The sequence below is a fragment of the Salmo salar genome, chromosome 11, assembly GCF_965601325.2.
Source record: "Salmo salar chromosome 11, fSalSal1, whole genome shotgun sequence".
NCBI classification, from domain to species: domain Eukaryota; kingdom Metazoa; phylum Chordata; class Actinopteri; order Salmoniformes; family Salmonidae; genus Salmo; species Salmo salar.
In genome coordinates, this window is record NC_138301.1 from 2,936,177 (window position 1) to 2,952,937 (window position 16,761).

General features: G+C 40.4%; 1 protein-coding gene across 2 annotated transcripts in view; it reads left to right on the forward strand.

The window, feature by feature from the left end:
• LOC106561882 (MAM domain-containing glycosylphosphatidylinositol anchor protein 1) overlaps positions 1–16,761 on the forward strand; it is a 470,281-nt gene that overhangs the window by 357,790 nt on the left and 95,730 nt on the right. For both annotated transcript variants that reach the window (XM_014126164.3, XM_014126165.3), the window contains exons 11-12: positions 15,146–15,412; positions 15,732–15,880. In XM_014126164.3, the coding sequence (XP_013981639.1) occupies positions 15,146–15,412; positions 15,732–15,880 (416 nt within the window). The remainder of the gene's footprint in view (positions 1–15,145; positions 15,413–15,731; positions 15,881–16,761) is intronic.

Genomic DNA, 16,761 nt, shown 5'->3' on the forward strand with positions numbered 1-16,761 from the left:
CCCCTGTTCTGTCGATTCTCCCACTCTCTCTTTCTCTCTCACAGCCCCCTCTATCTTTTCCTCTCTCATCTCATTTATATTGTATATCTTTTTTCCCTCCCTTTCGCTCGCTCATGGTCTCTCTCTAGGGGCTTCCACTGTTCCCATTCTCTCAATTCCTCTCAATCTTCCTTTCTTTTTTTCCCATCTCTCTGACTCTCTCTCTCCCGAGGTTACTCCTGTGTCCTCTCCCTCACTCACCCTCTTTCTAATTCTTGCTCTCTATTTCTTTCTCTCTGGTGTCCTCCTCTGACCCCTCCCCCCCCCCCCCCCCTCTCTCTCTCTCTCTCTCTCTCTCTCTCTCTCTCTCTCTCTCTCTAAATTCAATTCAATTCAATTCGCATGACGTAACAATGGACATATTGCCAATTTGCAATATTAACATAATCAAAATAATAATAATAAATATTGTCAACGGGACAACAGTAACAGCAATAATCAAGGGTCAAAATAGCCATTCCAGCTGATTTGTACGGGTCCAGGTTGGTTGGTCTGTCAGACATTAACAAAGGCATAGAGGACATGTGCAGGTTGGTTGGTCTGTCAGACATTAACCCTCATTTTATGGCAGGCAGCAATGTAGTGCGCTGCCAACCCACAGCTCTTTGCATCCTCCCCCAACAGGACGGGTAGCCTATTCTCATCCGAGTGGTCTTTAAAACCTTGAATGAGGGTTTCAAATTTGGAGAAATTACACTCTCTAATTGTTTTATATTTTTTACATTTTGTCAGGAAATGCAGCTCTGTCTCAGGTTCTGCTGTGGTTGCACAGCCTTTCTTCTACAGCAGGTATTCCCAAACTACCCCCTTTGGGTGTACGCTAAATAAAAATATGATTCACATTTAAAAAAATTATAATTCTTCACATAAAAGAAGTAAATACATCTTCACATTTTCAAACAGTCCATTTATATTTTCCAACGTGGCTATACATTTGGGTGAGGTTTGTTCTCGGCTGAGTAGCCTCGTTTCACTGCCAAAAATAAAATTAAACCATCAGCCAATTTGAAAAATAAGCCACAGGAGGTTTTGAGTGAGAATTAAGACTACTTTCAAGTAGTAAGACATGTATAAAAGCAACAGATACCATTAATAAGAAGGGATGACCAGTGAGATATACCTGCTGGAGTGCGTGCTACGGGTGTGTGTTGTTATCGTGACCAGTGAGCTGAGATAAGGCGGAGCTTTAACTAGCATAGACTTATAGATGACCTGGAGCCAGTGGGTCTGGCGACAAATATGTAGTGAGGGCCAGCCTACGAGAGCATACAGGTCGCAGTGGTGGGTGGTATAAGGTGCTTTGGTAACAAAACGGATGGCACTGTGATAGACTGCATCCAATTTGCTGAGTAGAGTATTGGAAGCTATTTTGTAGATGACATCGCTGAAGTCAAGGATCGGTAGGATAGTCAGTTTTACTAGGGTAAGTTTGGCGACATGAGTGGAGGAGGCTTTGTTGGAAATAGAAAGCCGATTCTATATTTGATTTTGGATTGGAGATGTTTGATATGAGTCTGGAAGGAGAGTTTACAGTCTAGCCAGACACCTAGATATTTGTAGTTGTCCACGTATTCTAGGTCAGAACCGTCCAGAGTAGTGATGCTAGTCGGGCGGGCAGGTGTGGGCAGCGAACAGTTGAAAATCATGCATTTGATTTTGCTAGCATTTAAGAGCAGTTGGAGGCCACAGAAGGAGTGTTGTATGGCATTGAAGCTCGTTTGGAGGTTAGTTAACCTCTCTGGGCTAAGCGTCCCACCTACGTAACAGCCACTTGCAGCCTGTGGCGCGATTTTCAAAACCTTAAAAATCCTATTACTTCAATTTCTCAAACATATGACTATTTTACAGCTATTTAAAGACAAGACTCTCGTTAATCTAACCACACTGTCCGATTTAAAAAAAGGCTTTACAACGAAAGCAAAACATTAGATTATGTCAGCAGAGTACCAAGCCAGAAATAATCAGACACCCATTTTTCAAGCCAGCATATAATGTCACAAAAACCCAGAAGACAGCTAAATGCAGCACTCACCTTTGATGATCTTCATCAGATGACAACCCTAGGACATTATGTTATACAATACATGCATGTTTTGTTCAATCAAGTTCATATTTATATCAAAAACCAGCTTTTTACATTAGCATGTGACGTTCAGAACTAGCATACCCCCCGCAAACTTCCGGGGAATTCGCTAACATTTTACTAAATTACTCACGATAAACGTTCACAAAAAGCATAACAATTATTTTAAGAATTATAGATACAGACCTCCTCTATGCACTCGATATGTCCGATTTTAAAATAGCTTTTTGGTGAAAGCACATTTTGCAATATTCTAAGTACATAGCCCAGGCATCACGGGCTCGCTATTTAGACACCCGTGCAAGTTTAGCACTCACCATAATCATATTTACTATTATAAAAGTTTGATTACCTTTTGTTGTCTTCGTCAGAATGCACACCCAGGACTGCTACTTCAATAACAAATGTTGGTTTGGTCCAAAATAATCCATCGTTATATCCGAATAGCGGCGTTTTGTTTGTGCGTTCCAGACACTATCCGAAATGGTAAAGAAGTGTCGCGCGCATGGCGCAATTCGTGACAATAAAATTCTAAATATTCCATTACCGTACTTCGAAGCATGTCAACCGCTGTTTAAAATAAATTTTTACGCCATTTTTCTCGTAGAAAAGCGATAATATTCCGACAGGGAATCTCCTTTTCGGCAAACAGAGGAAAAAATCACAAAGGCGGGGGCGGTCGGGTCACGCGCATAAGCCCAGAGTCCCTTGATCGGCCACTTGAGAAAGGCGATAATGTGTTTCAGCCTGGGGCTGTAATGACGATATTCTGTTTTTTCCCGGGCTCTGAGCGCCTATGGACGACGTGGGAAGTGTCACGTTAGAGCAGAGATCCTTAGTAAAAGATAGAGATGGAAAAGAAGTTCAAGAAATGGTCAGACAGGCCACTTCCTGTAAAGGAATCTCTCAGGTTTTGACCTGCCATTTGAGTTCTGTTATACTTACAGACACCATTCAAACAGTTTTAGAAACTTTGGAGTGTTTTCTATCCAAAGCCAATAATTATATGCATATTCTAGTTACTGGGCAGGAGTAGTAACCCGATTAAATCGGGTACGTTTTTTTATCCAGCCGTGTCAATACTGCCCTCTAGCCCTAACAGGATATCTATGAGGGTGCCCGTGTTTACGGATTTAGGGTTGTACCTGGTGGTTTCCTTGATAATTTGTGTGAGATTGAGGGCATCTAGCTTAGATTGTAGGACTGCTGGGGTGTTAAGCATATCCCAGTTTAGGTCACCTAACAAAACAAACGTTGCAGTTATGTGCATCCTTTCAAGCATACATTCTCATTAACCTGTGGTGAGTTATTCACAATATTCAATGGACAAATAAAGTTTTATATGTAAGATGGTTAAATAAATTGCAAAATTATTGACTATTATTATTTGTGCCCCGGTTTGTATGTGGCAGGCTTACAATCATGGCAAAAAACAACATTTTAAAGTGCGCTGACCCTGGTGCTATAGGGGGTATACAGCTGGAGGTTGAATGTTTGAAGGGATACGGGACCAAAAAAGTATGGGAACCACTGCTCTACAGGGAGCCAGGCTTTCCTGTGTCTACCCTTCTCAGTGGCAAGGCTGTGCCCACTGAGCCTGTACTTTGTCAAGGTTTTGATCTTGGTCAATTTAGGGCCAGATAGCACTGCATTTTGCTTGTGCTTCCCAATAAATAATGTCATTTTGTTTTGACTGTGTTGTATTTTGGTTTATTCTGATTGATTAGATATTCTTGTCCTGAGGCTTCAGAGTGTTAGTAGAACAGGTTTATGAACTCAGCCCCAGGACCAGCTGGATGTGGAGACTATATTCTTTGCTCAGATCTTGGCATTGCAGGGCTTTGTAATGTTAATGTATCTTAGATGTTTCCAAAACTGCCATGAAGTGCAACTGGTTCAATGACACATTCAATTAGTTTTAGCCAAATTTATTTCAATTTGAATTAGTTTTTTAATGGTGTAGAATGCCCTGCGTGCTTTCTCTCGGTTCATTCACTGCCTCATTTAGGTGTCCAGTTGAGCTCATTTTTAAACATAAGAAATTGTAGTGTGTGCAGTGCTCTATATATGTTGTACCAATTGAGAATTTGTCCAAATTCCCTGAGATCTGGATATTCCCTGGAAAATCATTATTTTTGACTTTTTGGGGTTAGCAGGTCCAGGCTCTGCTGTGGGTGACAGCAGGCACAGGTCATCTGCGAACAGCAGGCATTTAACCTCTGAATTGTGGTGACTAACACCAGGGGCTGAGGATTTTTCTAGAATTGTGGCCTAGTTTATGTAAATATTGAAGAGTGCAGAGCTCAGATTGCAACCCTGGCGAAGGCCCCGCCCCTGCTTAAAACCTGTTGGGGCTACAGGTTAGCAATGAACCCCGAGCCGGGATTGCAAACAAGGCTGGAAATTCAAAACATCAAAAATCTAATAATTTCAATTTCTCAAACAATCAACTATTTTACACAATTTAAATGATAAACATCTCCTTAATCTAACCACATTGTTCGATTTTCAAAGAGGCTTTACGGCAAAAGCATAAAGTTAGATTATGTTAGGACAGTACATAGCCACAAAAGTACAAACATCCATTTTCAATTCAAGGTCAGGCGTCACCAAAAGCAGAAACCAGCTTGAATTATGCACTAACTTTTGTCAATCTCCATCAGATGACACTCCTAGGACATTATGTTATACAATACATGCATTTTTTGTTCCATCAAGTTCATATTTATATCCAAAAACAGCATTTTACAGTAGCGTGAAATTCAGATTTCTTTCTTCTCTGAAATGCTTCCGGTGAACATAACAAAATTACTATTCGAAAACATTGGTAAATTATAATATTGTCATTCAAAGAATAATATGTTATCATCTCGTAATTGCTACCGAATGGCCAGATCTCAAAATAACTTTACTGGGAAATCACATTTTGCAATAAACGGGGTGCTATGCTAAGAACAACAGGCTATGCTATACAGTTAGCATCATCTAAAATCGATAATAACATTGTAAATATCCCCTTACCTTTGATTATCTCCATCAGAAGACAGGCATCCCAGGTCCGGAAGGCATCCCAGGTCCAGAACAAATGTGGTTTCTTTTGACAAAGTTCATAATTTATGTCCAAATAACACCAAGTACTTAGCGTTCATTATGCTCCCACAAAACGTGGTGGGGGGCTGGTAAAATCACGCCGAAAAGCAAAAAAAACCTAGTAAATAATCTATTTATGTTCGTTCAAACATGTCAAATGTTGTTTAGCATTAATCTTTTGGTCCATTTTTAACGTTAAACATCAGTAATATTTTCACACAACCTATCCTATGTCTAGATAAAAAATTATGACAAACTCACGTTTCTCAGATTTATGCGCAGGCGCAAAAAAATGAAGTGATGACATGTCAACTTCCTTGGATTCTAATTTGCTCTCTGTTTATCATAGACGCTTCAAACAACTTTATAAAGATCGTTGACATCTAGTGGAAGCCGTAGGTGTTGCGAAATGAATCCTTTCTCACTATGGTATCTATAAAACAATGACACTAAATAGTACAGTCACAAAATTCACATTTTTTTGGATGTATTTTTCACAGGTTTTTGCCTGCAATATGAGTTTTGTTATACTTACAGACACCATTCAAACTGTTTTAGAAAATTCAGAGTGTTTTCTATCCGAATGTGTTAATAATATGCATATCCTAGCTTCTGAGTTGGTGTAGGAGGCAGTTAAAAATGGGCACATATTTTTTTCAAAATGTCTCAATACTGCCCCCGAGCCCCAACAGGTTAAAGAACGATGTTATTTTCTTGCCAATTTTGATGCTGCACTTATTACCAGAATACATTGATTTAATGATAGCATCAAATGCTTTTTGGAAGTCGATAAATCGAGTGTACATTTTGTTATTATTTTGGTGGAGTGTGTTGGGTGTAAATATGATTGGTCGTGCGATGTTTTGGTATAAATCCAATTAGCCTTTTATTCAAGACATTGTGCTTATTAAGGAAGTTTAGAACTCTTGCATTTATAATACTACAGAAAACCTTCCCCAGGTTACTGTTCACACAAAGGCCTATGTAATTGAAAGGATAAAATTTGTCTCCGTTCTTAAAGCTTGGGGTTATGCGTCCTTGATTGCAGATGTCAGGGAAATAACCTACACTCAAATGAAACAGTTTTAATGTAGCCAATTTAAATTTTGCACTAGTGAATTTGAGCATTGCATTTAGGATGCCATCAGATCTGCATGCTTTTTTAAATTTGAGGGCCTGACATTTCTTATAGAGCTCCTGGTCAGTAATTGGGAAGTCCAATGGATTTTTCATGAATTTGGCAACTTCTCATGAATTTGGCATTGTTCTGCATTTGCATCAGTTTGAATGGGTTGTAGAGTGTTTTAAAATGGCTTGTCCAATATGTCACCATTTTGTATTGTTAATTTCTCTAGTTTAGATTTTTTGTAGGTTTTTCCAATTTTGCGAGAAGATGTTTGTGTTTATGGACTCCTCAATTAGTGTCGGCTGCTTGAAGTTGTACTGTGCATTTTTGGTTCTGAGTGTACAGTACATTTATAGTTTTAAAGTCTCACAGTAATTAGAGCGTAATTCACCATTATTTGGGTCTCTGTGCTTTTGGTTTGATACTGTTTTAATTTTTTTCCTTATAATTTGACAATCTGCATCAAACCAGTTTTCATCTGTGGTCTTTTTTGGTTAGTTTTTTTAACAATTTCGGTTTTGCTTCTTTTGCCGTTTTCCTCAATATATTGTTAATGTTTTTTACTGCTAGATGTAGGCCTTCTTTACTGTGAGTGGATGTGGTATCCAGAAAATGATCTAAGAGTGTTTGAATTTTTTGGTTACTGGTTGCTTTCTGGTATTCTTCTGTGCTGTTTTGGGCCCATCTGTATGAATTTCTGATTTTGTAAAGCTTACTGGGCTGTGAATGTGTGGTTGTTTCCATGTCTATTCTTTTGAGGAACAAGGTAATTTGGCAATAATCAGACAGAGGCCTTAGTGGCTTAAAACCTCTTGGGGCTATGTGGGACGCTAGCGTGCCACCCGTGGTGCACCCTATCAACAGCAGGTGCATTTCAAGAGCGGCAAATTTGAAACCAAATAAATGTCAAAATTCAAATTTTTCAAACATACAACTATCTTACACCCTTTGAAAGATAAACATCTCCTTAATCTAACCACGTTGTCCGATTTCAAAAAGGTTTTACGGCGAAAGCATAAAGTTAGATTATGTTAGGAGAGTACATTGACAATAGCTGTGTGTAATGTTTTGACAATTCAAAGACAGGCGTCACCAAAACCATAAAACCAGCTAAAATGATGCACTAACCTTTGACAATCTCCATCAGATGACATTCCTAGGACATTATGTTAGACAATGCATGCATTTTTAGTTCTATCAAGTTCATATTTATATCCAAAAACAGCGTTTTACTATGGCGTTGATGTTCAGGAAATCATTTCCCTTCAATAACCGGCAGTCAAGTCAGCACCACAAATTAAATAATTAAAATTAGAAAACATTGGTAAAATATTATATTGTCATTTAAAGAATTATAGATTTACATCTCTTGAACGCAATCGACTTGCCAGATTTAAAAATAACCTTACTGGGAAATCACACTTTGCAATAATCTGAGCACTGCGCCCAGAAAAATACGCTTTGCGATACAGACAAACGGCCATGTTGGAGAGATCTAAAATCGAAAATACTATGTAAATAATCCATTACCTTTGATTCTCTTCATCAGATGTCACTTCCAGGAATCCCAGGTCCATAACGAATGTAGTTTTGTTCAAAAAAGCTCATCATTTATGCCCAAAAAGCTCTGTGTTGTTAGCACATGATCTAAGCCCGCCGGACTTCACTTCATGAACGAGGGGAAAAAATATATTTACGTTCGTTCAAACATGTCAAACGTTGTATAGCATAAATCATTAGTGCCTTTTTTAACCAGAACATGAATAATATTCAAGGTGGACGAATGCATTCTCTTTTAAAACGTATTGGAACGAGGATACCCAACATGACCTCGCGCGCCAGAGTCTAATCGGCCATCACCGTTCCAAGGCTCTTGTTCGGTCAGATCTCATAGTAGAATATTCAAAACACTTTGTAAAGGCTGGTGACATCTAGTGGAAGCAATAGGAAGTGCCAAAACATTAATCAGCCCCTGTGTGTTTCAATGGCATAGGCGTAAAGGTAATTCAACACATCAGGTATCCACTTCCTGTCAGAAAATGTCTCAGGGTTTTGCCTGCCAAATGAGTTCTGTTATACTCACAGACACCATTCAAACAGTTTTAGAAACTTTTGGGTGTTTTCTATCCATATATAATAAGTATATGCATATTCTAGTTACTGGGTAGGATTAGTAACCAGATTAAATCGGGTACGTTTTTTTATCCAGCCGTGAAAATACTGCCCCTAGCCCCAACATGTTAACAGTGAAGGAGGCGGGAAAGAAATGGTCTATGTCTGTAATCATATAGTCTACTATGCTGTGGACAGGAGGTGAGCAACAGGTGAATCTCCCCAAAGAGTAACCTACCTTTGACAAAGTAGAGACCCAGGCTTCGACAGAGCTGCAACAGATCCCTTCCATTTTTGTTGATGGTTCTGTCACTGTTGTTTCTATGGGGGAGATTACGACAGTTGGAAACAGTATGGCCTGTAAGAAAGTCCTCCCCTCGTGTGGTTGTTAGAACAGGTAGTGTTCCTGTTCGTTCATTTATGTCCCCACAGACGAGCACATTTCCCTGGGACTGGAAATGGCACGTCTCTTCCTCAAGGATGGGGAATATCTCCTTTGAGTAATATGGGTATTTTGGGGGGGATATATATTGTGCAAAAGAACACATATTTTTCTGTCAGTACAAGTTTTTTTTATTTTTTACCAAATGTGATATTTACCCATTTTGCGGGGATCAATTAGATTTTGAAGTTTGGTTTTGTAGCAAATGATCAATCCTCCAGATTCTCTGCCTCTATTGACAGAGCTATGTTTCTGTGACGGCACAATTACCTTTCTGTAGCCTGTGGGACAGTGAGTGACAATGTCTGCCTTACACCATGTCTCCTGCAGAATGATGATATCAACATATTTAAGATTTTTTTTACTACAGTGCTAAACTCTTTGGTCCAAAGTTTGATGAGTTCAGGCTCTCAATGTTCCACATGCTCACTGATAGCGATTTCATGTTACAAAAAGAAAGGGGGGCAAGGTCTGGGTGAGTGTGGGTCAGTGGGGCGGAGCGGTGTTCGGGGTGGTGTGGGGTTGCAGCTTCTCTCTCTCATCTCTCCCTCATTCTTGCCTTACAAAGAATCCATTTTCTTCCAAAAATGGTTCTTAGGATGATCTAGACGTTCCGCTAGCGGAACACCTGCTCCAATATCCAATGATAGGCGTGGCGCGAATTACAAATTCCTCGAAAATACAAAAACTTCAATTTTTCAAACATATGACTATTTCACAGCATTTTAAAGACAAGACTCTCCTTTATCTAACCACACTGTCCGATTTCAAAAAGGCTTTACAGCGAAAGCAAAACATTAGATTATGTCAGCAGAGTACCAAGCCAGAAATAATCAGACACCCATTTTTCAAGCTAGCATATAATGTCACAAAAACCCAGAAGACAGCTAAATGCAGCACTAACCTTTGATGATCTTCATCAGATGACACACCTAGGACATTATGTTATACAATACATGCATGTTTTGTTCAATCAAGTTCATATTTATATCAAAAACCAGCTTTTTACATTAGCATGTGACGTTCAGAACTAGCATACCCCCCGCAAACTTCCGGGGAATTCGCTAACATTTTACTAAATTACTCACGATAAACATTCACAAAAAGCATAAAAATTATTTTAAGAATTATAGATACAGAACTCCTCTATGCACTCGATATGTCCGATTTTAAAATAGCTTTTTGGTGAAAGCACATTTTGCAATATTCTAAGTACATAGCCCAGCCATCACGGGCTAGCTATTTAGACACCCGGCAAGTTTAGCCTTCACCAAAATCAGATTTACTATTATAAAAGTTTGATTACCTTTTGTTGTCTTTGTCAGAATGCACTCCCAGGACTGCTACTTCAATAACAAATGTTGGTTTGGTCCAAAATAATCCATCGTTTTATCCGAATAGCGGCGTTTTGTTCGTGCGTCCCAGACACTATCCGAAATGGTAAATCAGGGTCGTGCGCATGGCGCAATTCATGACAAAAAAATTCTAAATATTCCATTACCGTACTTCGAAGCATGTCAACCGCTGTTTAAAATCAATTTTTATGCAATTTATCTCGTAAAAAAGCGATAATATTCTGACCGGGAATCTCCTTTTCGGCAAACAGAGGAAAAATCACAAAGACGGGGGCGGCCAGGGCACGCGCCTAAGCCCACAGTCCCTTGATCGGCCACTTGAGAAAGGCGATAATGTGTTTCAGCCTGGGGCTGGGATGACGACATTCAGGTTTTTCCCGGGCTCTGAGCGCCCATGGAAGACGTAGGAAGTGTCACGTTAGAGCAGAGATCCTTTGTAAAAGATAGAGATGGCATCGAAGTTCAAGAAATGGTCAGACAGGCCACTTCAGGTAAAGGAATCTCTCAGGTTTTGACCTGCCATTTGAGTTCTGTTATACTCACAGACACCATTCAAACAGTTTTAGAAACTTTGGAGTGTTTTCTATCCAAAGCCAATAATTATATGCATATTCTAGTTACTGGGCAGGAGTAGTAACCAGATTAAATCGGGTACGTTTTTTATCCAGCCGTGAAAATACTGCCCCCTAGCCATAACAGGTTAAAGGTTCTATATAGAACCCTTTGCCTTAGAAAGAATCCTTGTCTTCCAAAAAGGGTTCTTCTGATCAAAACAGTTATTGGTAGAACCCTATCCCTCTTCAAAGAACCATTGGAACCCTTTTTTCTAAGAGTGTCGGTATTCTGCTCTAAGGAAGTGAGTGGTTCTAACAGTGAGAAGGTTCAAGCTTGCGTACTCAGATATTATAATTTACTGGATTCCAGTAGCCCAAAGCACTTTACCTAGGCTTACTAGCACTGACAACTTCTTTATTGAGGAAAATGTAGTGACTACGACTGTGATATGTGGTTGTCTCACCTAGCTATCTTAAGAAGAATGCACTTACTCTAAGTCGCACTAGATAAGAGCATCTTCTAAATGACAAAAATGTAAAATGAACAATTACCAGGCCTTGGTATCAACTCCACGATCTACACTCCATCTCCCTTATCGTCCAGGTCTCTTTGAAATACGGTCATAACATAGTCTATAATTACATAGCCATTGCCAATAAAGACAATATTCAACGGTGGCTTAAGGCTAACGTCATGTGAACCGTACCGTTTGTGGCCCCATACGTCTCGTGGCATCGTTAGCTCTGCATTAGCATCCTTTGCTAATAAGTAGCCTATTAGCGTAATGGTGGTGCGGTGTGATTTGCAGCAGTGTAATTCTACTACGGTGCTAGCCATTGGACCTAAAGGCTAGTCAGTCATTCTCCGTGGATAGCTTCTGACATGTTAACCTCTATGGGCTAGGTGGGACGCTAGCGTGCCACCCGTGGTGCACTCCATCAACAGCAGGTGCATTTCAAGAGCGGCAAATTTGAATCCAAATAAATGTCAAAATTCAAATTTTTCAAACATACAACTATTTTACACCCTTTGAAAGATAAACATCTCCTTAATCTAACCACGTTTTACGATTTCAAAAAGGTTTTACGGCGAAAGCATAAATTTAGAGTATGTTAGGACAGTACATTTACAAGAGTTGTGTGTAATGTTTTGTCAAGTCAAAGACAGGGTCACCAAAACCATAAAACCAGCTAAAATGATGCACTAACCTTTTACAATCTCCATCAGATGACACTCCTAGGACATTATGTTAGACAATGCATGCATTTTTAGTTCTATCAAGTTCATATTTATATCCAAAAACAGCGTTTTACTATGGCATTGATGTTGAGGAAATCGTTTCCCTCCAATAACCGGCAGTCAAGTCAGCGTCACAAATTAAATAATTAAAATTAGAAAACATTGGTAAAATATTATATTGTCATTTAAAGAATTATAGATTTACATCTCTTGAACGCAATCAACTTGCCAGATTTAAAAATAACCTTACTGGGAAATCACACTTTGCAATAATCTGAGCACTGCGCCCAGAAAAATACGCGTTGCGATACAGACTAGTCGTCATGTTGGGGAGATCTAAAATCGAAAATACTATGTAAATAATCCATTACCTTTGATTCTCTTCATCAGATGTCACTTCCAGGTATCACAGGTCCATAACGAATGTAGTTTTGTTCAAAAAAGCTCATCATTTATGTCCAAAAATCTCCGTCTTGTTAGCACATGATCTAAGCCAGCCGGACTTCTCGTCATGAACGAGGGGAAAAAATATATTTACGTTCGTTCAAACATGTCAAACGTTGTATAGCATAAATCATTAGGGCCTTTTTTAACCAGAACATGAATAATATTCAAGGTGGACGAATGCATACTCTTTTATAACGTATTGGAACGAGGGTACCCAACATGAACTCGCGCGCCAGGTGTCTAATGGGACATCATCGTTCCATGGCTCTTGTTCGGTCAGATCTCCCTCCAGAAGACTCAAAACACTTTGTAAAGGCTGGTGACATCTAGTGGAAGCAATAGGAAGTGCCAAAATATTCCTCAGCCCCTGTGTTTTTCAATGGGATAGGTTTAAAGGTAATACAACACATCAGGTATCCACTTCCTGTCAGAAAATGTCTCAGGGTTTTGCCTGCCAAATGAGTTCTGTTATACTCACAGACACCATTCAAACAGTTTTAGAAACTTTAGAGTGTTTTCTATCCATATATAATAAGTATATGCATATTCTAGTTACTGGGTAGGATTAGTAACCAGATTAAATCGGGTACATTTTTTTTATCCAGACGTGCAAATGCTGCCCCCTAGCCCTAACAGGTTAATTACACACGATTAGTGCTTAGCACGACTCTAACGGCTGCGCCTCGTGGCATCCGATCCATCATGTTGACATATCGGTTTTCACATGTCAGGTGTGACGTCTCTCTAGCCCCTTGTCTTTATGCTCCTGCAGGGTACTGTATGCAGGGAGAGGTTCCTGGGATAAGCTGTAGAGAAAGTGCACTGTTTTGAGGCTGGGGTTTTATCCCACAAAATTAATTGATTATCAAGCGGCTCAGTATTGTTTTCTTACGTCTTAAAACATAATATAGGTCTTAAGACATAAAGAACAATACTAAACCACTGATCATGATTCAAGGTTTCTCCTCCTTTCATTTTGTTGCTGGGACCATTGTTGTGATGGCTCACCTATCTCCTTTTCTGCTTTCTTACTCTTCCCTCCACCCTCTCTCTCTCACTCCTCCTCCCTTTCTTGCATTATTCCATTAAAACCTCTTACATCTAGGCGTTCCGCCAGCGGAACCCCTAACCAACAGCCAATGGGATCGCATGGCGCGAAATACAAAAACCTAAAAAATCCAAGAATTTCAATATTTCAAACATACACCATTTGAAAGATAAACCTCTCCTGAATCCAACCACGTTGTCCAATTTCAAAAAGGCTTTACAGTGAAAGCAAAACATTAGATTATGTTAGGAGAGTACATAGACCAAAATAACCACACAGCCATTTTCCAAGCAAGCATATATGTCAATAAAACCCAAAACACAGCTAAATGAAGCACTAACCTTTGATGATCTTCATCAGATGACACTCCTATGACATTATGTTATACAATACATGTATGTTTTGTTCAATCAAGTTCATATTTATATCCAAAAACAACTTTTTACATTGGCGCGTGATGTTCAGAAAATGTATTCCCACCAAAAACCTCCGGTGAATTTACAAAAATACTCATCATAAACGTTGACAAAATACATAACAATTGTTTTAAGAATTATAGATACAGAACTCCTTTATGCAATTGCTGTGTCACATTTTAAAGTAGCTTTTCGGCGAAAGCACATTTTGTAATATTCTGAGTACATAGCTCGCCATCACGGCGAGCTATTCAGACACCCACCAAGTTCGGGGGGAGCTAAACTCAGAATTAGTATTAGAAATATTGTATTACCTTTGCTGATCTTCATCAGAATGCACTCCCAGGACCGCTACTTCCACAAGAAATGTTGTTTTTGTTCTAAATAATCCATAGTTATGTCCAAATACCTCCGTTTTGTTCGTGCGTTCAGGTCACTATCCAAAGGGTAACGCACGAGCGCAATTCGAGACACAAAAAGTCAAAATATTCCATTACCGTACTTAGAAGCATGTCAAACGCTGTTTAAAATAAATTTTTATGGTATTTTTAACGTATAATTGCAATAATATTCCAACCGGACAATAGTGTATTCATTCAAGGAGGAAAATAAAAAACAGCGTGCTCGCAGGAACGCGCGTATCCAATCTCTTTGTCCTCAGGCAGACCACTCAGTAACTGAGCTCCTATACTCTGCCCAGAGACAGGAGAAGGTTCAATCCACTTTCTGAAGGCTTTAGACAGCCAATGGAAGCCTTAGAAAGTGCAACGTAAGAGCACAGATACTGTAGTTTTGAAAGGGACTAGAAAGATCCTACACTTCCTGGTTGAATTTTTCTCAGGTTTTTGCCTGCCATATGTGTTCTGTTATACTCAGACACCATTCAAACAGTTTTAGAAACTTCAGAGTGTTTTTCTATCCAAATCTACTAATAATATGCATATTCTCATTTCTGGGCAAGAGTAGTAACCAGTTTAAATCGGGTACGTTTTTTCATCCGGCCGTGAAAATACTGCCCCCTATCCATATCAGGTTAAAGATCTGTCTCTTCTTAAAAACTGTGAGAGGAGATGCTTCTACTACTTGGCTATGTGGGAACACATTATTTGAAGGCTACCTATATAAGGACGTCATAACACGTTTATAACTCATACATAACTCATTAATTAACACTATTTTCCCCCTTCACTCAGACGCTCCAGTCCTGGACCCGGTCTTTCAGGATGTCCGTTCACCCAACTACCAGTTTGTGACATTGCGCTGCCTCATTCAGAAGTCCAACCCGGCACGTGTGGCCAGTGTCCGCTGGGTCCGAAATGGCGAGCCCCTGTCCTCCCTGACCCCGAACCCGCAGGAGAACCCGCAGCTGAAATTCAAGCTGGACCCCAGCAACAACGGCACATATGAGTGCCGTGTCAGCAACGGCGTGGGCAGCTCCACCTGCACCTTCAACGTCTCGTGTGAGTACCAGAAGACGTTGGAGTTCCTGGTAGTGTTAGGGTCAATTCCATATCAATTCAGTCCTTTCAGGATGTCCAATTTAGGATTGCAGTGTTTGGTTTTCAACAGATATAATGGGACCCATATGGTCCTGGCTACAAGATGAAAAGAGAGCAGTTACTCTTGTCATAAAATATAGGACTGAAAATGAAGTGCATTAAAACATTTACAAATGGGCATCTGACACACAATTCCTAAAGTACCAAACCAACCAACTAAAACTCCCCCACCCTCTTCTCCTTCCCCCTCTCCTTCTTTCTCTCTCCCCCAATACTGTAGCCCGTCCATACAACGCAGAGTTTTACTTTGATACGCCCAACCCCATCCGCATTCAGAAGGTCAACAACTACTCCTACAACCTTCAGTGGACCCAGAGAGAGCCGGCAGCTACAGACCGCATCATCGGCTACTGGGTCAACGTCCGCACGGTGGGACGCACGCACGCACGCACACACACACACACACACACACTGCAGAAGGAGCCTCACACACACTGCAGAAGGAGTCGCACACACATTGCAGAAAGAGTCTCCCACACAGTGCAGAAGGAGCCTACACACACACACTCACTCACTCACTCACTCACTCACTCACTCACTCACTCACTCACTCACTCACTCACTCACTCACTCACTCACTCACTCACTCACTCACTCACTCACTCACTCAGGAGCACTATATTGAGTGTTGTGTGAAGTGAAATAAGTGAACGTGGGCCTTCATAATTTGAGCCAGGGGAATAGCTGAGGCTGTGTTGGGAGTGGACAGTAGATCGATGGGAGCTTGTACTGCTTTAACAACACCCTCTGAGCAGCCAAGATCCAGAGTGACACCTCTCTCCACCCTTCTCTTCCTCTCCTCCTAGCTACATGCCTCTCCTCTGCTGTCCTCTATTTTATTTTCTTGTCCTCTCCTCTATTATCCTTTCACTCCCCTTCTCTCTTCCTCTCCTCTCCACCCTCTCTCATCCCCTCTCCATTCTTCTCATCTCCTCCACCCTCCTCTCCTCATGCTAATTGAGGACAGATAATCTCTGACAGATACAACCTCTTTATAAAGTTGGCAGTCCCACCTCCAGCCCCCCTGTTCCAGTCTCCTGCTCATCAAAACACATATCCTCCCTAATCACGACAGTGGCAGTGTCACACGGAAAATGAGTCCATTGTTGTAACAGCGGGGTGGGCGGTTTCAAATGTGAGAAAACAAGGGGGTTGTTTTTTTCGCAGGTTGACGTTTATTGTCATAAGTCTTGCCCTGGAGGCAGAACTGAGTGGTTTCCACTAGATAGGCCAGAGCCAAAGTCAGATTT